The sequence below is a fragment of the Oncorhynchus masou genome, chromosome 29 (assembly GCF_036934945.1).
Source record: "Oncorhynchus masou masou isolate Uvic2021 chromosome 29, UVic_Omas_1.1, whole genome shotgun sequence".
Lineage (NCBI taxonomy): Eukaryota > Metazoa > Chordata > Actinopteri > Salmoniformes > Salmonidae > Oncorhynchus > Oncorhynchus masou.
Window position 1 is genome coordinate 19,221,210 of NC_088240.1, and position 20,918 is coordinate 19,242,127.

Sequence of the window (20,918 nt, forward strand, 5' to 3'; positions counted from 1 at the left end):
TATTTCATAGTTTAGATGTTGTCGCTATTATTCTACAATGTAGAAAATATTTAAAAAATAAAGAAAAACCCTGGAATGAGTCGGTGTGTCCAAACTTCTGACTGGTACTGTACATATAGATTGCATTTGGATTACTGTTACGTTCTTGATTTCTTTATGTTGTAAAATAAATATAAATAAATAAAAAGTACATCTGAATTATTTGTGTACTTGTTTGAGATTTTACTGCATTGTTAGGCGCTAGTAACATAAGCATTTCACTGCACCCGCTATAACATCTTCTAAACTGTGTACTCGACCAATAAATTGATTTGATTTTGACACAAAGACACACACACACAAAATACAGTAATAGCAGCATGACTGAACTGATTGACTAGCCTAGTCTGTCTAGCCCTGGACAGTAAATATGTGAATGGACCATTCTCTCACACAGCACTAGCCATTAGAACTACCTTTAATACAAGCTACGCTTTAATACAGATCCTGGATCAGAACCTCTCCTTCAAAAAGGTTAGGTCAGTACTTTGCCTTTTCAGACACAACTTACTGAAAAGGCTAGTCTCAGAACAGTTGCTGACGCATCCACAGATCCACACAGTCAGATTCTCTCTTCTTTCCTTTCTGTCTCTCTTCCAATTTCTGCTAATGTTGTAAGTTCTCTCCTGACAAACAAGTAGGTAGGAAATGTGAACAGGTCAGGTTAGGTGCAGAAATACAGGAGGATTTGCATATAGGACAACCTCAAGCCTGTCAAGTGATCTACTAACCCTATGCAAACATCACTGTGTGGATACACAAATATCTTTCAAAAAAATTGGTTTTAAACATATTTTCCTGGAATTTTATCGAATCACAAAATGTCTGTTTGAATTCAAACAAGGAAATGTCAATATTTAGGCCTGGAGCTACATTGTGTAAATACTCAAATACATTGTAGTTTATCCCAAAGTTGAACTTCAACACAGAATAAAGCCTGGAGCAGCCCGTCAAACACTCATTCTCCGTGTCATGAACATGCTGATAGGGAGCAGCGAGCACTCCAGTAAGCCTGCAACGTTTGCTCCTGCAGGGGGGGACTGTGTGTTTAGAGGGTGGACTCACAAAGAGCAAAGAGATATTCGTTACCAGATTATGAAACTGACTGTAATATAGCACTATTGCATAAGACTATGCCTTGTGAGACTTCTAATATGAATTGGACAGGCCAGAACTGCTAGGATGGGACAGACACTGCTGTTAAGGACTCAGTCATGGCAGAGCTCAGTCATGGCAGAGCCTTTGAATGTGACTCTATAAACCAGACAGCATTATGTAAGATGGCATGGCTATGGAGAGTGAGAAAGCAAATAAGGGATTTCCGTCTGTGTGTGTGTGAGTGAGCGAGAAGAGGATTTCATCCTGCTCTCCCAGCTAAATACTGTCTGTCTCTCGCTCAGCATCTTTGACAGGATCTAAAGGACCCGGAACTCTCATGACATCATCATCATTCACATGCTCTGTTGAAAATAACTCCTCAAATTCCACCACTTCTTTATCTTTCCTGTGGTGTTTATTTATTTATTTATTTTATTTCCATCCCCATTAGATTTTGCAGAAGCAGCATCTACTCTTCCTAGGGTCCACAATTAAACATGACAAGTAACAAAACACTGATACACAAGGACAGTCACTGAAATGTAAAATACAACAAAATACTAAGAATAATTAGTGTGTTAGAGTGTGTCCCCTTACAGTCCCCACCATTCCATGAGATGTTGTTTAATCCGATTTTTAAAGGTCATTTTGCTGTTTGCTTGAGTAATTGGAGATGAAAGGGAGTTCCATGGATGGCTCTGTATAATACTGTGCGTTGCAGTGAATTCGTTTTGGACTTGGGGACTGTGAAGAGACCCCTACTGGCATGTCTTGTGGGGTATATAAGGGTGTCTAAATTGAATGTTATTTGATCATGGGGACAATCTGGAACTTTCATCACAGTATCATTTCTCATAAAAACTAGAAGCAGTTCATCTCTCGTCAACCCTCAACCAGGAAAGACTGGCATGTATGTTGTTGATGAAGCAGTGCAAAACAACATTTACATTTACATTTAAGTCATTTGGCAGACGCTCTTATCCAGAGCGACTTACAAATTGGTGAATTCACCTTATGACATCCAGTGGAACAGCCACTTTACAATAGTGCATCTAAATCATTTAAGGGGGGGGGGGGAGAAGGATTGCTTTATCCTATCCTAGGTATTCCTTAAAGAGGTGGGGTTTCAGGTGTCTCCGGAAGGTGGTGATTGACTCCGCTGTCCTGGCGTCGTGAGGGAGTTTGTTCCACCATTGGGGGGCCAGAGCAGCGAACAGTTTTGACTGGGCTGAGTAAAACAACAATTTTAAAATAATTGAAATTGGATGTTTGTTGATGTTTCAGATTAAAAGGTAGGTCTGATAGAGTTGCCCACTCAGTCCATACAGTTGATTATGACAGCGGGTTTCAATCGCCACAAGACATGGCCCAAACTACCACGGTACATCATGTCCCTGTGGACCAACGAGTCAAATGAATTTGTATAGTAGGCTACAATGCACCATATTTAGATCACATTGATTCACAACAAGAAAACGTGAACTAGGGAGAAAACAGCTAATTAAAATGGGAAAAATGTTGTATCAACGTGCTATCACGTGGTGCGGTAAACAATAAAACACATGGGGCATCATATGGGTTCATCAATGACTCACCAACTGCAAAACAAGCTCCGGTTTAAGCTCTCAAATTGACCTCAACCCCGGCAAAACGGTGACGGTTAACAGGTCTGGATGCAGCGTCCGTTCCGCTTGAAGAAACCACCAACCAACCGTTCTGTCTGGAGTGCGTTTCCCATTCCCCAAATTTGTCTTGAGCAGAGCCTGCTAAACGCAAAAGGGTGGCATCCCCAAACTCAGCTGATTCAATGCACTCGAGCGGAGCAAGGAGAGTGCACTTCCTGCTCTTAGGGGAAGGGGGGTGAATAGCTACGACCGCTTAGGAGCAGTATTTATTGTCACAAGCTATAAAAGCCCCTCACAAGGTCACTTAAACGTCTTCATGAATAAACGAGTCAACCGTGGTGGGTAAACCTGTTTCTTGCATTCAGTGTTCAAATCTGAAAGTATTATTCTCTCTTGTCTCACTGCCACCCCCGGCTTTGGTACATTCCGGGATGTGCGATGTTTAGAAACCTCTCGAGTCACTGTCAGGTATTGGTCAAAGCTGGGGTGAAGAGGACTGACAAAATAACTGCAAACAAGCTGCATGTTTAATATGTTTACTTTTTATCAACCAATCGTTTTCATTACATGTTTACAGAGACAATTAAGTAACGTGTTTAACTATTCCGTGCACATCAACCTATCCCCTAGCTCGTTTTCATTACATTTTTACAGTCATTTTTGAGACAATGAAGTGACGTGTTTAACTATTCAGTGGACATCAACCATATCCTCTGGCTCTGCAAACACTTCACAGTGCAGTAGATAAACTGCAAATAAAAGACAAATTACAATGGATTTTAATTGCTCTTTACTAATGTGGTTATTAAATGGTTATTATACACCAATAACGTATGGTTAATTCACACACACACACACACATATATATATATATAACTGCCAAAATAATGGAAACAGGAGTTGATGAGGGAAGGTCTACAAAGTATATTGAAAGCACTTCCACTCAGGTGTGGCTCCTGAGTTAATCAAGCAATGAACATTCTATCATGCTTAGGGTCATGTATAAAATGCTGTGCAGGCCATTATTTTGGCTATAGGATGACAATGCCTCCATCCGGTGGCGTAGGCAGAAATCTGTTAATGGCACATAATAAACCATAGACCTATTAGACTAGAACATGACACCCTGATATAGTCTAGTGGTTAAGAGCATGATTTCTGAAAGTGTTGAATGAAAACATTGTTGTAGTGCTGATCGTTGTCTCTGAATGTACTGAAAATCTTGTTAAGACCCTTGATTAGACCAATGCAATCAGTGATTGATACAGGGGGACAGGCTGGCCTTCATGGCAAAATCACTGATATCAATTAACTTGGCAAATTCTCCAACATCCTCTTCTATGCACAGTCTCTTTAAAAATATGTACACTGAGCTTTGTTTGGCCATTTTACTTGTTTTTGCTAGCTAAGTTGACTAGTGAGTCTTAGCTAGCTAACAGTGAGTAGCCTACACAGTGTAGCCTAGCCAACACAGCAATAGCTACGGTTTACAGCACATGGTATCAGTATGAAGTGACACAAGCCAGAACCCACCTTTTATTTAGAAATTGATAAGCTGATTGTTTAGTTTTTTTGAATTAGTTTAACAGTAAATAATCAATAATAATTCAAATTCATTATATAGGCCTAAATTAAAATAGATTTTAGTACAGCACTCGATTTTATGTAAGATGGCATTGAGTGTCCTGAAAAGCATCTGCCAAATAAAATGTATTATTATTAATATAAATATCCCTTTCGATGTCCCACCCCTCCCTACTGCTTGCTATGAATTCTATCTGAAGGTGTATGCATGTTTAGACCAGTGCTTGACTTGGACTGAAATATGTGCCGGTAGTCATTTTGGGTGTCGGTACTATTTATATTTAAGTGAACTCAAATACTTTTGTGCTAATATTCTATAGGAGGTTAAGGAACTCAAGCAGAAGAACATTTGAGGTGCCGGGTACTCATTTCCGGTGAACTCCTGCCCAGGTCAAGTACTGTTCTTAGGTAGGTAAAAAGAAAAAGAATGTCCCATTTGGAAAATATAATAATAATTTTTTGCTCAATCTGTTTGGGTGGACTTGCGCCCACCCAGGCCCACCCGTGCCTACGCCACTGCCCCCATCCACAGGGCAGGAGTGGTCACTTAATGGTTTGATGAGTATGAACACGATGTAAACCATTTGCCATCTCAGTCACCAGATCTCAACCCAATTGAACACTTATGGGAGATTCTGGAGCGGCGCCTGAGAGCGTTTTCCACCACCTTCAACAAAGCACAAAATAATGGAATTTCTCAAGGAAGAATGGTGTCGCACACCTCCAATATAGTTCCAGACACTTGTAGAATCTATGCCAAGGTGCATTGAAGCTGTTCTGACTCACCCTAGGCCTACATCCTACTAAGACACTTTATGTTGCTCTTTCCTTTATTTTGGCAGTTACTTGTATATATTATAGCAGCAGATGAAAGGGTCCGAAGTCAGGGTCCCTCATTAATTGTTGCACCTGTTGGTGACCCCGCCCATACCTGTACCTGTCTATCCACTACAAACTCCCCCTGGGGCTCCAGTGTTGCTGGAGGCAACAGTGCCAGGTACACAGGTGTGTCAGCCCCCTCTGCAGGCGTCTTGGTCCCATTGGGATAGGTCATGTCAGACTTCACCCATCCCGGGCAGCAGGAGTTTATCAGAATCCCTCTCTGGGGCATCTCTCTTCTTAGCCTGCGGGCCTGGATCCGGGTAAGGGCCATCAGGCCTATTTTGGACACCCCATAGACTGAATTTGGCCAGCCCTTGTTGATGTGGTCTCCAGCTTTGGCCTCAGCAACAAAGCGCTTCATCAGAGCCACTAGCTCCTCCTCTGTGATGTCATCACTGCAGAGCCTGGCCTGGAGGTCCGGAGAACACATATAGAGGGTGATATAGCCCACGATGCTGGCAACATTCACTATCCTCCCTATAACATACAGACATACAGTTAATTAATCTACATATGATGTTTCCTTTAACTTAAGTGATTTGGCATGGGTGTTGTTAGGCCCAAAACGAAGTCAAGTTAATGTATAGATGCTTTTTATAGTGGAGATCACGTTTATAAAGTGCCCTGGCTGGGCTGATGAGACAGTAGATTGGAGTGCGCAGTCAGATGGAACAGAGTAAATAAACATTTTAACGTCGGTAACTTGTGTAATAGACACCGACTGGAATGCGGTTTTAACCAATCAGCATTCAGTATTAGACCCACCCATTGTATAATTATGTAATAATGGCCGAGAAACCGGTATTTGGAGGATATATTGGCACGGGTGTTGTTCGTCTCAGGCCGGCAAACCGCGCCAATATATTCTCCAAACAACGGCTTCGACGGCATTATCACTTTATTACAACGGGTTAGCAATACATTCTAATAATGATTGACATATTTTAATTAAAAAACGTTATTTTTATTAATTTATTCATACTATTTCATCTTTCCACAAGATATAGTCCTGACACAAATCTAGACTTGCTACCCAAGCCGGCCGGTCGTTCGTTCTATTGGTTCGGTTGCCAGAGATGCAACAAAATCGTTCCGTCTTTTTGTTCTGTATCTATGGACGCGACCCAGTCGTTCGTTCTAAATGTTCTATTGCCATACTGGCTGGCAACATTCGTATGCCTTGCTTGCTATCTAACTAACTACGGCTAATTTACAGTCACGTCAAAAAGTACAGCCAGAATAACAGCAAAGTAGCCGCATTTGTTTATGCTGTTTTCCAGTGACATTTATTTGGATACATCCATAACAATGAGCTAATAAGGCGCGATTTCGGCTGGCATAGAAAATGTGCTCACTCGTCAGAACACAGCTAGCCAACAACACAGCGAAAACGATCACTTCAAACTGAATCTGGAAAGACCGCAAACTAGCTGCACTTTCGTTTGACCTTTTTTTCCAACTGATATTTCTTTGTATATATCCATAAAAATAATGCCAGCTGATTCATGATTTCGACTGGCTGAGAAACGCTGCCTGCCTGTCTGTCTCCTCCCAACACATATATTATTATTGGACAGCTGGACATCGAATTTGAATATTGAAACAATGTTTCAAATGTCGGAGAGACAGTGGGTTGAGCAGTCAGATGGAACAGATAAATGGGCAGTTTAAGGTAATACATTTAAGATTTAGCCTTTGGAATCTTGTGGAACAGACACCGACTGGAATGCAGTTTTAACCAATCAGTATTCAGGATTAGACCCACCCATCGTAAAATAAAAAATAATCACTGGGTACACAACCAAATCAGTGATAGTTTTCCTCCATGAAACAAGGGTTTACCATCTTTCTTCAGGAGAGGGAGAAATTCATTGCACATGTCTCTGGTGGCGAAGAAGTTGGTTTGGAGAATGCGTTCTGCTTGGCTGCCAAAGGATGCAGGGTCACCTCCTGGACATAGAGGGAGCTATTAGTTCACTTCAAATGGCACTGCATCCAAGGCCAGCTAACACACAATACTCTTATTGCAGGGTTTCCCAAACTCGGTCCTGTGGCTAGTTTAGTTTTTTGCCCGAGCACTACACAGCTGATTCAAATAACCAACTCATCATTAAGCTTTGATTATTTGAATCAGCTGTGTATTGCTAGTGTGTCATAGACTTATGGTGTATGTTTGTGTAACATTAATGTGGAGTTACGTTTTGGGGCGATGCCTGCGTTGTTGATCAGCACATCCAGACCCCCGTACTCCTTCATGAAATGCTGCCGGGCCGCCTGGATGCTGACCGGGTCTGTGATGTCCAGCTGGAGGAGTTTGGGCTTGAGTCCCTCCCTCTGCAGATCCTCGACAACCATGGCCCCCCTCGGGACGTCCCGGGCACTCAGATACACATCCCCTTTAAAGCCCTGGCACAACGCCTGCACTATGGCTAACCCCAGGCCACGCGTGGAGCCAGTGACCAGAACCACCTGTGGACCAGACATCACCTCAGAGAGAGAAAAATCAAAAGCTATAGATTCAGAAAGTTATAGAGCAGGGGTATTCAAATCTTACCCTACGAGGTCTGGAGAACTGCAGTGTTTCTGTTCTACTTGATAATGAATTGCACACAACTGGTTTCCCAGGTCTAAACCAGTCCCTGATTAAAGGGGAAGAATAAAATAAAAACATCTATGGAACTGGCTTCAAGGTCCAGATTTGAATTTGAGGGCTAGTCTGAGCTACCGGTAAACATACAATTCACAATACATTAACAGGTGTTCAACATGTTGCCGATATAAATTAAAGGTATGTTGCTCCAGCACAGGGCTAGCATGCCTAATTCAACTCATCAAGGTTGATTTGGTAGTTTAATCAGTTGTTTTAGTGCTGGTCTAGAACATTAGCTGGCACACCATAAAATAGATTTTTTTTTAAATCCATCATATCCACATAATCTAAAAATACATTAAATGTAACTCCCTGAGCAATTTAAACAGTGCAGATTATAATGAATTTACACCAGTGAACAAAGAATCATTTATATCCAGATGTATCACTTACCAGTGTGAGTGTATAAACTGTTACAATGTAGTATGGAGCACACCACCAGTCTTTGCAGCTAACACAGTATGGATTGATACACCTAGAAGTGGCAGAGAATATTCTCTTGAATTAGCGGAGAGGTCTAGAATGTAACAAAATGTCACTGTACTTTTTCAGCGAACTAGCTCGCACTGTTTCTCCCTCTTATCTCCCCCTAATCTTCTTCCTCATTCCCACCCACCCCCACCCACGTCCCTTCCCCCTCCATCCCCAACCTCTCTTATAAAACACAAAGTGGGAGTTTTATCTCAAAAGTGGTAGTTTTATCTAAAAAGAAAGATGCATTAATAATCCATTATGAACAGAAACTTACAGTATCATTCAACACAATAACGGTCCGAGAAGTAGAAGCCCTGCCCGAGCATTCGATTTCTTCAAGGTGCTTGTCATGACAGGAAGGAACAACTGAGATCAAGATTCAAGACATAACATGCAACATACAGTACAAGTCAAAAGTTTGGACACACCTATTCGTTCAAGGTTTTTTCTTTATTTTGACTATTTTCTACATTGTAGAATAATAGCGAAGTAACCAAAAAAAGTGTTAAACAAGACAAAATATATTCTATATATATTTTTATATTATATCTATATATTCTTCAAAGTAGCCACCCTTTGCCTTGATGGTAGCATTGCACACTCTTGGCATTTCTTTATTTCGACTATTTTCTACATTGTAGAATAACAATGAAGACATCAACACTATGAAATAACACACATGAAAATATGTATTTACCAAACAAGTGTTAAACAAATCAAAATATATTTTATATTTGTGATTCTTCAATGTTGCCTTGATGACAGCTTTACACACACTTGGCATTGCATAGTCCACAATGCGTAGTAGAAGCTGTTAAGAAGTATTTTGGTCCGAGACTTTGCGCTCCTGCTTGCTGTGTGGTAGCAGAGTGAACAGTCTATGACTGGGGTGGCTGGAGTCTTTGACAATTTTTAGGGCCTTCCTCTGACATCGCCTGGTATAGAGATCCTGGAAGGCAGGCAGCTTAGCCTCAGTGATGTACTGGGCCGTACGCACTACCCTCTGTAGTATCTTTCGATCAAAGTCCGAGCAGTTGCCATACCAGGCAGTGATGCAACCAGTCGGGATAATCTCGATGTTGCAGCTGTAGAACCTTTTGAGGATCTGAGGACCCATGTCAAATCTTTTTAGTTTCCTGAAGGGCAATAGGCTTTGTCGTGCCCTCTTCATGACTGTCTTGGTGTTTGGACCAATCTAGCTGGTTGGTGATGTGGACACCAAGGAACTTGAAGCTCTCAACCTGCTCATCTACAGCCTCATGCATGAGAATGGGTGTGTGCTCGGTCCTCCTTTTACTGTCGTCAACAATCATCTCCTTTGTCTTGATTACGCTGAGGGAGAGGTTGATATCCTGGCACCACACCTCCATGTCTCTAACCTCCTCCCTATAGGCTGTCTCGGCATTGTCAGTTAGGAGTGCAATAGAGATTGTAGCCACTACTTCCGGCGCCGACAGAGATGGCCGCCTCGCTTTGCGTTCCTAGGAAACTATGCAGTATTTCGTTTTTTTACGTGTTATTTCATACATTGGTACCCCAGGTAATCTTAGGTTTTATTACATACAGTCGGGAGGAACTACTGGATATAAGAGCAACATCAACTCACCTTCATTACGACCAGGAATACGACTTTCCCGAAGCGGATCCTCTGTTTTGCCCACCACCCAGGACAATGGATCGGATCCCAGCCGGCGAACCAAAACAACGACGCCGTAAAAGGGGCAGACGAAGCGGTCTTCTGGTCAGGCTCCGGAGATGGGCACATCGCACACCGCTCCTTAGCATACTACTCGCCAATGACTTATCTCTTTACAACAAGGTTGATGAAATCCGAGCAAGGGTAGCATTCAAGAGAGACATAAGAGACTAATATTCTTTGCTTCACGGAAACATGGCTCACTCGAGACACGCTATCGGAGTCGGTACAGCCAGCTGGTTCTTCATGCATCGCGCCGACAGAAACAAGCATCTTTCTGGTAAGAAGATTGTACAACGGCTGATGAAACTAACTCTGTAAAAGTGTTTATTTTTATTATATTTTAGCAGTGTTATTTCCTGATAGTTGCTGGTTGAAAATACAATATACCCAGGGTCTTTTAATCAGTATGTCTTATGATAAATGAGATGTGGTGTGATTATAACAACATACAGGAACTCAAGACCTTCTGTCCTGACTTAGAATTCCTCACAATCAAATGTCCACCGCATTATCTACCAAGAGAATTCTCTTTGATTATAATCCCAGCCGCATATATTCCCGCCCAAGTAGACACATCGATGGCCCTGAACAAACCTTATTTGACTCTATGTAAACTGGAAACCACATATCCTGAGACTGCATTCATTGTAGCTGGGGATTTTAACAAGGCTAATCTGAAAACAAGACTCCCTAAATTCTATCAGCATATCGATTGTGCTACCAGAGCTGGTAAAACCCTGGATCATTGTTATTCTAACTTCCGCGACGCATATAAGGCCCTCCCCCACCCACCTTTCGGAAAAACTGACCACGACTCCATTTTGTTGCTCCCTGCCTATAGACAGAGACTAAAACAGGTCTGTTCAATGCTGGTCCGATCAATCTGATTCCACGCTTCACGATTGCTTCGATCTCGTGGACTGGGATATGTTCCGCATTGCGTCAAACAACAACATTGACGAATACACTGATTAGGTGAGCGAGTGTATGAGCAAGTGCATCGGTGATGTCGTACCCACCACAACTATTAAAACATTGATGGCAGCATTCGCGTCTGTGCTAGCAAAACAGTCCTGTAGCTTAGCATCTGCGTCATCGGACCACTTTTTTATTGATCGAGTCACTGGTGCTTCCTACTTTAGTTTTTGCTTGTAAGCAGGAATCAGGACATTGGAATTATGGTCAGATTTGCTGAAAGGGGGGGCGAGAGAGAGCTTTGTACCCGTCTCTGTTTGTGGAGTAAAGGTGATATAGATTTTTTTTCCCCTCTGGTTGCACATTTAACATGCGGATAGAAATTAGACAAGACTGATTTCAAATTCCTTGCATTAAAGTCCCAGGCCACTCGGAGTGCCGCCTCTGGGTGGGCGTTTTCAAGTTTGCCGAGTGCGATCTTAGTGCCAGCCTCCATCTGTGGTTGTAAATAAACAGTCGTGAAAAATATAGATGAAAACTCCCCTGGCAGATAGAGTATCTCATGATAAGCTGTAGACCACTACTTCAGGCGAGCAAAATCTAGACTTCCTTAGATTTTGTGCACCAACTGTTTATAAACATACACAGACCCCCCCCCCCCCGTCTTACCGGAATGTGCTATTCTATCTAGCTGGTGCAGCTTATATCCCGCCAGCTGAATGTTATCCATGTCGTCATTCAGCCACGATTCGGTGAAACATAAGATATTACAGTTTTTGATGTCCCGTTGGTAGTATATTCGTGATCGTACATCTTTTAATTTATTGTCAAATGATTGTACGTTGGCAAGTAATATTGATGGTAAAGTCAGATTTCCCACTCACAGTCAGTGGATCCTTATTAAAAAGCACCCCGCCCTGTGTCCTCTATACCTGCATTTCTTTCTCCTGCCAATGACGGGGATATTGGCCTTGTCGGGTATCTTATGCATATCCTGTGCGTCTTGCTTGTTGAAGAAAAAAATCTTTGTCTAATCTGAGGTGAGTGATCACTGTCCTGATATCCAGAGGCTCTTTTTTGCCGTAAGATACAGTGGCAGAAACACATAAAAAACACATAATACAATTGGTTAGGCGCCCGTAAAACAGCTGCCATTTCTTCTGGTGCCATCTTCAATCTGCAGGTCAGGTTGACTGACCTCAAGGAAAAATAAAGTGCACACTCACAGTCCTGCCCCTCAATCTCACCGATGCAGTTCAGCATGCAATCACACAACTCACACCATAGATAGATGTATCAGCAGTTCATGCGTACAGTATTTGGGAATAATCATGGCTATCCAATGCAACTAATGTTCAGTAGCAGTTTCAGTGAACTGCGTCTCAGAGGAAATAGAAAAACAGAATTACAGATCAAAAAATGTATCTAGTAATTAGTTGATACTGGCCCATCCACCTCATCGAATAAAAAAGGGTACCTATTTTACATACGTAAGGTAGGGGAGAATGTAGAACAGCCAGGCATAGCCATTGACTGGCCACACACAAAAATCAATCATTATTTTTGCAGAAGCAAGACCTGTACTGGTAATCTCAATCAGTTGGACTACTGCATGTAACAACATTCTTATCCATGTGTGCTTTGCACTTCACATGCAGCAACCTTACAACTGACATGAATGTGGAGTAAATGGACATGCAGCTCATTAGATTGAAGTGACTTTCACCCAACCTTGCCGACAGCAACACTGAAAAGTGAATCTCATGTTTTGCCACAAGACAGACAAAAAAAATGTATGCAGCGTGTTTCAACACGTTTGCTCAATGGCACTGGTCTGAGACTGGTTATTCAAGTATCATATATTACTGTGCCTTCGAAAAGTATTCAGACCCCTTTACTTTTTCCAAATTGTTACATTACAGGCTTAATTCAGTGATATGCACATAATACCCCATACTGACAAAGTGAAAACAGTTTAGACATTTTAGTAAATATGTAAATAAGCATTTTTTTCTTTTTAATATAAGCATTCAGACTCCTTGCTATGAGACTCAAAGTTCAGCTCTGGTGCATCCTGTTTCCATTGATCATCCTTGAGATGTTTCTACAACTTAACTGGAGTCCACCTGTGGTAAATTCCATTCATTGGACATGATTTGGAAGGCACACGTCTATATAAGGTCCCACAGTTGACTGTGCATGTCAGAGCAAAAACCAAACCATGAGATCGAAGGAATTGTCGGTAGAGCGCCGAGACAGGATTGTGTCGAGCAGCAGATCTGGGGAGGGGTATAAAAAAATGCCTGCAGCATTGAAGGTCCCCAAGAACGCAGTGGCCTCCATCATTCTTAAATGGAAGAAGTTTGGAACTACCAAGACTCTCCCTAGAGCTGGCCGCCCAGCCAAATTGAGCAATTGGGGGAGAAGGGCCTTGGTCAGGGAGGTGGCCAAGAACCCAAGTCACTGACAGAGCTCGAGAGTTCCTCTGTATAGATGGGAGAACCTTCCAGGACAACCATCTCTGCAGCACTCCACCAATCAGGCCTTTATGGTAGATTTACTGAGGAGTGGCTCCCGTCTGGTCAAAGGCATGAGAGCTCGCTTGGAGTTCGCCAAATGCCATTTAAATACTCTAGGACCATGAGAAACCAGATTATCTGGTCTGATGAAACAAAGATTAAACTCTTTGGCCAGAATGCATAGCGTCAGGTCTAGAGGAAACCTGGCACCATCCCTACAGAGAATGGTGGTGGCAGCGTCATCCTATGGCGATGTTTTTCAGCAGCAGGGACTGCAAGACAAGTCAGGATCGAGGCAAAGATGAACAGAGCAAAGTCCAGAGAGATCCTTGATGAAAACCTTCTCCAGAGCGCTCAGGACCTGACTGGCACAAAGGTTCTCCTTCCAAAAGGACAACAACCCTAAGCACACAGCCAACACAGCGCAGGATTGGCGTCGGGACAAGTCTCTGAATGCCCTTAAAAGGCCCAGCAAGAGCCTGGACTTGAACCCGATTGAACATCTATGGAGACACTCCCCATCCAACCTGTCAGAGCTTGAGAGGATCTGCAGAGAAGAATTGGAGAAACTCCCCAAATACAGGTGTGCCACATTTGTAGCATCATACCCAAGAAGAATGGATTGCTGCCGAAGGTGCTTCAAGAATGTACTGAGTAAAGGGTCTGAATACTTATGTAAATGTGTTATTTTAGTTGATTTACTTTCTTTGTCATTATAGGGTGTAGATGTGTAGATTGATGGGGGGGAATATTTAAAATAAGGCTGTAATGTAACGTGGAAAAAGTCAAGGAGTCTGAATACTTTCCGAAGGCACTGTATCTAAGCTAATAAAAACAGGCATTTGATATTCCCTCCATCAGCAACAACCAGTCTGCATGGACACACAAATAAAGATATTTCAAATACAAAGTATATGTTACAGAATATTTTATTATGAACAACTAGACAGGATCTTAGCGGACATAGCGCTGTATAGGTTGCAGAAGGCAGAGAAACATCCCCATGCCCCGCTGGACGAGACAGACTTAACTATCTCTGATGATCTTGGTCAATTTGTGGATCTTTGTCTTGGTGGACATGTCCACATACTTATCCCCAATGCTGACAATCATACCGCCCAGGATGGAGGTGTCAGACTGGAGGGAAAAGCAAAATAACACAGGAAGTTAAAGCACCAGTCAACGCCATAGCAATGTATGCGACTGGATATCAGCATGTTCTTGTTTAGTGCTAGCCTTACAGTCCTAAACCATTGCATCTACCATAAATTGATGGTAGATGATAGAAAAGCCTCATTGTGCCAGAGGGCATGAATTGAGTATGGCCTCACCTTGGTCTCTAGTATGAGAGTCTCTCCCTTTGTCAGGAAGCCGTTCAGAGCCACCTTCAGATCTGCCAGGTTAGCCTCATCAAGGGGCTGTTATACACACAAACAGAAATATCAAATCAAATGCTACAACTGATATGGAACTTGGATTGACAACCATATACTAGGGATTCTCAAACTTTTTGGGGCCGCGGACCCCCTTTGTCCTCAGGGACGCCCTTATAATAGGGCGGCGGTAGCCTAGTGGTTAGAGCGTTGGGCCAGTAACGGAAAGGTTGGTGGATCGAATCCCCGAGCTGACAAGGTAGAATTCTGTCGTTCTGCCCCTGAACAAGGCAGTTAACCCACTAAGCTGCGCGTTCCTAGACCAACATCATGAATAAGAATTTGTTCTTAACTGACTTGCCCCGTTAAGGTAAAAAAAAAAAAAAAAAAATCTCTCATGTGAGATAAAAACATTATACAGCACAGTATAGGAGGTATGACTGTCAGATTTTATATCCTGTAAGCTACAGAAAAGGCCATATACTCTTTCTACTATATCATATATCTGCTACATAATTTATGTTAGATCATTTTTTTGACGGAATGTTGGTGTTGTGCCGCAGCGATGAGTCTCTCCAACAGCACCCTGGAGAAGCGAGCTGGGATTGGACAAGCAAAATATTTTGCGCCCCTGCCTTTGACCAAGTGGGCACTGCTTATCACAAGCCGGCATCAGTACTCACCTAAAAAGCCCAAATGCCACTGGTTGAGAGAAATTGTCATTGTTTTTGGCAGAATTATGTGACTCAGAAAATGCCACCCTTGTCAATCTGCCGCCATAGGTGGACCCCTAATCCCACAATGAGCGGGCTGGCCATGCATTTATGTTTCAAAAATATAATTAGGAATACAGTAAGTATTGAGTTGTGTATACCAAAATGTAGAATTGGTGGAGTACTGTGGATACCAATACCGCTGTGAGCCTGCCAGACCCATGTTGCCCAGGGTTAAAGACAAACATGTGTTTTATATACACATTTCCACATTATGAGGTTGGAATTATAATGTGAAATTATGAAAATATTGATAAATGCCCTTTTAGTGTAAGCGCTGTTTAAAAAGACAGCCTGAAATTTCAGCCTGTTTTGGTGGGAGAGATATCCATGGTGACATCACCATGCGGTAAATTAGTTAAGATTGTTTCTTATCAGAGTTTCAAATCTCTCTGCCAATAACAGCTAATTTTTTCATTTCCCCCTCCCCACTCAAAGCACTCTGACAGTCCAATGTTCTCTCTAAGCTGCGCGTGCACGCAGTAGCCCCGAGACAGCCACACAGCTTCCCCGGGACTGCTGTGCAGAAATATTAGCCCACAGAGAGAAGCACGAGATTGAACTTGACTCAACTTTCTAGAGCAGTGGTCACCAAGGCATTCCGAGTCGATTGCCAAACATTTTCTTTTATTAGTCTCAGGCTATTGGTGGTAGGTGCACCTGATAGTGAGTTATTAGCCCAGTTATAAATCAGCAATAGGGTGATTGCTTCCTACAAGAGCACAAAACATGTACAGTTCTAGAAAAGCGAGTCAGGTAAAGAGGGTTTTTTTTGTCTTAAAGGGGAAGTGCTGTATTTTGAGAGTTTATTCAAGCCTAAGTAGCCAATAGGCAGAGGGTAGCATAATTTGTCTGATTCTCTAATAATGAAATGGGAATAATAATGAATTTTATTTTGTAAAGTGGTTTCTTGCATCAAACAACATTTTCAGTCACCTTGTCTGAAGGACAAGTGGATAAACAGGTTACTGTCAAGCCCTGCATGTTTTTTCTTCCTGTGCAATGTAGGCCTACATTGAACACCAGACATTGGCTGCTACTGTAGGCTGAATGATAGAACAGCTATGGATGTCATAAGGTGAACTCACCAATTTGTAAGTCGCTCTGGATAAGAGCGTCTGCCAAATGACTTAAATGTAATCTGTTGTTAGTAATATTCATATAAAAAAGTAAGTAAATGAGAGAATGGCAAAAGTGTACAAAGCCGTCATCAAGGCAAAGGGTGGATACTTTGAATAATCTCAAATATATTTTGATTTAACACTTTTTTGCTTACTACATGATTCCATGTCTGTTATTTCATACTTGTGATGTCTTCACTATTATTCTACAATGTAGAAATGAGTAAAAAAATAAAGAAAAACCCTGGAATGAGTAGGTGTTTCCAAACTTTTGACTGGTACGTTATATATTTTGTGATCTGGGCCGTGGAACCCCTGTAGTACGACCCCACTGAGAACCCATGCCATATACAACAAGTCTGTGTGTGTCACCGTACATGTGCTGTGGTGACAGTGCAGATGACCTCGCCACGGTGAGCGCTCATCATTTTTGCAAAGGCACCAATGACATCTGCGGTCAGGGTCAGGCGGCCATTATCTGCCAACACAGCTAAAAGAGGAGAGAGGAGGACAATGAAACCACATTATTCTAGCCAATAGACACAAGTAACTAACATGTTCACTAATTGCATTTGTATCCTCATTTGCATGAACTAACATTAGTACGGGTGAGGATGTTCTCATAACAATAGCCAAAATACTCTTAAAAGGACTCTTTTCTAATCTCATTTGCATCACTATCTAATTAAGATCACTTGTGAGCAGCAAACACTCTTCGCTGACATTTATTCATGATTACAACTAGCCGATCAAAAGGTATGGCGTGACATCTATATTGATTTTTCCATTTTAACGTTTCAAATGGTCAAGAGGGACAGAAAACACGGAAAGGAAAACAAGCAGTAGTTTGGTAGATGAGTCTTGACAGCAGAACAACAACGTTATACTCCACAAACCTGTCCCATTTAATTTTCTTACACAACAGCAGTCTCCAGAACAAGAGTGGAATGTGCAGTATAACTTAGTAAAACTGGGCAACTCACTGATGAGGTTAACTGTGATTGGGGAAAGATTTGCCTTAGTCATGGCGGCACCGAAGTACTTCAGCTTGAGGCTGCGCTTGACATGGGGGTTCATCACGATACTGGACAGCTTGGGGTCCTTGATCAGAGACTGACGGAGAAGGAAAAGAAAGAAAGAGAAAGGAAGCTGGTCAAAAAGTATATTGTGGCCACAGACAAATGTATGGTTTCCCACAACTGGCTGTGATTGGGAGTCCCATAGGGCGGCGCACAATTGACCCAGCATCGTCTGTGTTTGGCCGGTATAGGCCGTCAATGTAAATATGAATTTGTTCTCAACTGACTTGCCTAGTTAAATAAAGGTAAACACAGTTCCCTCAAACTCAACTCTGGACCGTGAAGCCAGCTCCACTGCGTAATCCCCCCCCCCCCCTCCCCCTTAATATGGGACTGATTAAGACCTGGGAAACCAGGTGGGTACAATTAATCATCAGGTAGAACAGAAAACCAACAGGCTCCGTACCTCGTAGGGTAAGAGTTGAATAGCCCTGCCCAAGATAATAGAGTGTATATACATTACACACTTGTGGCCAGACTGAGGACTAAGACAGGAGAGAGAGGTGCAGTGGATAACTTACTGACAACGTGCCCATCTCCTTCTCTACTTGTTCTAGTTTCTTCTGCTTGCTGGCAGCAGAGAACAAGGCTGTGGCATAGCGGCCTCCGACCCCATACACGTCGATAGGGGGCTAGAATAGAAAACGGACACAAAAATAAGCTATAAAAACAACCATGTACTTGAATCACAGAGCAAATGACATTACTCAAGCTGTGGCGTGCGTTAACATCATTACCAAAGCACACGAGTCGTCATTAACTTAATATTACACTGATCAGAGGAGTACTTAATTCATTCTTACCCTAATCAAAGCTTGTCGAAGAACTGAAGTGCTGAACTGACGCACCTGCAGAAGGAAAGAGATCGTAATCAACCAATGACCATCTTCATATGTGACGTTTGGAGTGCCGTGGGAAGTTAGCGTTGGTTAGCTTGACCACTTTGGCATTGTATTCATGTAAGAAGATTTTACACTATTGTGGAGAGATGTACTGCTTGGATTCTTTACATATGATAGAAATAAGCTGAAACATTTTTATGTAATTCATTTCATTATTCTTTTGGCCAAATGACATATACACAAATGTAAATTTACAAACAAAAAAACACATTTTCAGAAATTGAACTGTATTTTAAGACAGTTAAATACTCTACTAACAAAAAAGCTGTTAGAATTGTAAGTGTATGTATGTCCCTTAATAAGGTCCTTGTGTAATTGTAATGGGATATTGTACCCCCTAGCTCGATTGTCCATTGTATGTAGTCTATATGTACTTGTGCTCCCTTATGTACTTTCTGTATTGATTGAGTTGTTGTTTTTTAAATAATAATAATAAAAATAATAGTAATAATAGTTAGCTTGACCACATTTTCTACAATAAAGTTATGTAGCGATAATAATACCTCTGTCTTATGGATGTTGGACAATATTTAACAGTAATGCCATCGGGTCGTAGGAAAATGCCCAACAAACGTAGACAGCTATCCAGCCAGGTACCTAACAATGTTGATGAAGTTAGCCGGCTGTCGTTAGCATGACAGCGGGCTTGTCAAGTTCATGCCAGCAAGCAAGGCCTCGCGTATACTGTTTTGAAACACATTCTGCGCGATATCAAAACAATGCACATTGATCTGTTTTGTCCTTGTTAATAATCTAAATACATTCTCATATTAAAAACAGAGCCATAGATCGTATAACATTCTTGTTTTTTAGAAAGTCATACCTGCAGTCCGAGTCCTAAAGCTGCCATGTTCTCCTGCGACTGTGTAGGTCAAAACTTCTGCGCATGACAGTACGTAATGTACGTAAATTCAGAAACGAGAAGCATTACGGGAAACGTAGTTCATATGTCAATAGGCGGAATTGTATTTCCTCGACCTAAAAAAATGATGGAGTGGAAATTCACTGACCTCGTCAGCAGACAAGCAAAAATTTAGTTGCGTGGATTAACATGTGTGGGAGCAGCATTTCTCTACACCCGCAATCACACCTGCTATGTGCATGAGACCAATAACATTTTATTTGATTTTGATGTCATTTGAATTAAAAAAAAAAATCAAAGCCAATTATAGTACTTATCAGGTTCTCAAGTTTCAATACTAAGCCTATTTTATTAAAACATGAGCTCAGCTTTATATAACGCTTCTAAGTGCATTTTTTGCTGATATAACCTCAGGTATGTATTGACACAGGCCTGGTTGTCCCTGCATCACCTGTATGAAGATACTGTGCCATTGTGTCAGTGTGTAGTTTACAGTGTCTGTGTAGATTGATGCCCATTGTTGAGGCATTTGCATTTCACTGTGCTCCTCCTGCATTCTCACAGGTGAGCAGTGACACAGCCTTGGTGGTTTCTCCAGACCCATCTTGTGCACCTTCCACCATACTAAAACAAATGCCTATTGTCACTTATGTGTGTGCAGAACTGAAGGGTTTATCCTTGCATGTACAGTAGGCCACCTATTGAGATGGAGGTATAATTTTGGTAGTCTTAAATGTGTCTCTTCCTACATCAGACAGACAGAGCCTATTTATCAGAGAGAATGACAGGAGCTATTCACTGACTTCATCTTCTATAAATTCCTCCAAATCAAATTGTATTGGTCACATACACATATCTAGCAGATGTTATTGCGTATTGAAATGGTTGTGTATCGTATCCAGGTCTCTTCTAGGCTAGCCTACTAGCTGATATAGGGCTACCTCTGTGGCCAAGTAGGCTATTGAAGCCTACTTGAAGCCAATTTACATTGAAGTCACAATGTAAATTGATATAAACGATGGAAGCACTGAATGGAAGACCTAGCGGTCACAGCATTGTGTTATTGAGACTATAAATAACTTTAATAATTAAACATAAAAGCAATGTCAAATATCTCCCCATATTAGGCTATGCCATTGCATTCTAGATAGATCCACGAGTTGTAGCCTGTTTGGAGGGTGGAGTGGGGTCACATTGTCAGACTTGTGACACTTGTGACATCAGACACCTGTGCAATAGGACTAGGCTTAATGATGCACATTTCTGAAAAGTTTAACACCTTGAAGGAAGATGACAAGGGTTTTAAAAGTGCATATATCCAAT

General features: G+C 41.8%; 3 protein-coding genes across 5 annotated transcripts in view; all 3 read right to left on the reverse strand.

Moving 5' to 3' along the window:
• Window positions 1–2,933, reverse strand: part of LOC135519129 (protein dopey-2-like) — an 80,121-nt gene extending 77,188 nt beyond the window's left edge. Inside the window, exons 1-2 of one of the 2 annotated variants that reach the window (XM_064944196.1) lie at window positions 2,733–2,933; window positions 551–665 (exon numbers count right to left, since the gene is read on the reverse strand). The gene's annotated coding sequence lies outside the window, so the exon portion shown is untranslated. The remainder of the gene's footprint in view (window positions 1–550; window positions 666–2,732) is intronic. The other variant, XM_064944197.1, reaches the window with a different exon arrangement.
• A 355-nt stretch (window positions 2,934–3,288) lies between these two features.
• Window positions 3,289–8,715, reverse strand: LOC135519131 (carbonyl reductase [NADPH] 1-like). 2 transcript variants are annotated; one of them, XM_064944199.1, is made up of 5 exons: window positions 8,627–8,715; window positions 8,272–8,353; window positions 7,427–7,697; window positions 7,071–7,178; window positions 3,289–5,705 (listed from the first exon to the last, which is right to left on the reverse strand). In XM_064944199.1, exons 1-5 carry the CDS (start codon window positions 8,632–8,634, stop codon window positions 5,230–5,232), a joined length of 945 nt encoding a protein of 314 aa, XP_064800271.1. In that variant the 5' UTR covers window positions 8,635–8,715; the 3' UTR covers window positions 3,289–5,229. The 2 variants fall into 2 exon arrangements, with proteins under 2 accessions (XP_064800271.1, XP_064800270.1); XM_064944198.1 differs by having other exon boundaries at window positions 7,427–7,715.
• Window positions 8,716–14,398: 5,683 nt separating this feature from the next.
• LOC135519132 (ATP synthase subunit O, mitochondrial-like) lies at window positions 14,399–19,657 on the reverse strand. The gene is made up of 7 exons (XM_064944200.1): window positions 19,557–19,657; window positions 18,635–18,679; window positions 18,353–18,463; window positions 17,736–17,865; window positions 17,130–17,242; window positions 14,817–14,903; window positions 14,399–14,622 (listed from the first exon to the last, which is right to left on the reverse strand). Exons 1-7 carry the CDS (start codon window positions 19,581–19,583, stop codon window positions 14,512–14,514), a joined length of 624 nt encoding a protein of 207 aa, XP_064800272.1. The 5' UTR covers window positions 19,584–19,657; the 3' UTR covers window positions 14,399–14,511.
• Between the last annotated feature and the right edge of the window lie 1,261 nt (window positions 19,658–20,918).

What these genes read in the sequence shown, in the direction of transcription:
- LOC135519131 (XM_064944198.1), bottom strand. An exon ending in CGCAGGCATCGCCCCAAAAC is followed by an intron (nt 7,179 to 7,426) that starts GTAACTCCACAT and finishes CTCTATGTCCAG; the next exon opens with GAGGTGACCCTGCATCCTTT. An exon ending in CCCTCTCCTGAAGAAAGATG is followed by an intron (nt 5,706 to 7,070) that starts GTAAACCCTTGT and finishes TGTATGTTATAG; the next exon opens with GGAGGATAGTGAATGTTGCC.
- LOC135519132 (XM_064944200.1), bottom strand. Translation starts at nt 19,583, where the DNA reads ATGGCAGCTTTAGGACTCGGACTGCAG. An exon ending in CTTTAGGACTCGGACTGCAG is followed by an intron (nt 18,680 to 19,556) that starts GTATGACTTTCT and finishes TTCCTTCTGCAG; the next exon opens with GTGCGTCAGTTCAGCACTTC. An exon ending in TTCGACAAGCTTTGATTAGG is followed by an intron (nt 18,464 to 18,634) that starts GTAAGAATGAAT and finishes TTTCTATTCTAG; the next exon opens with CCCCCTATCGACGTGTATGG.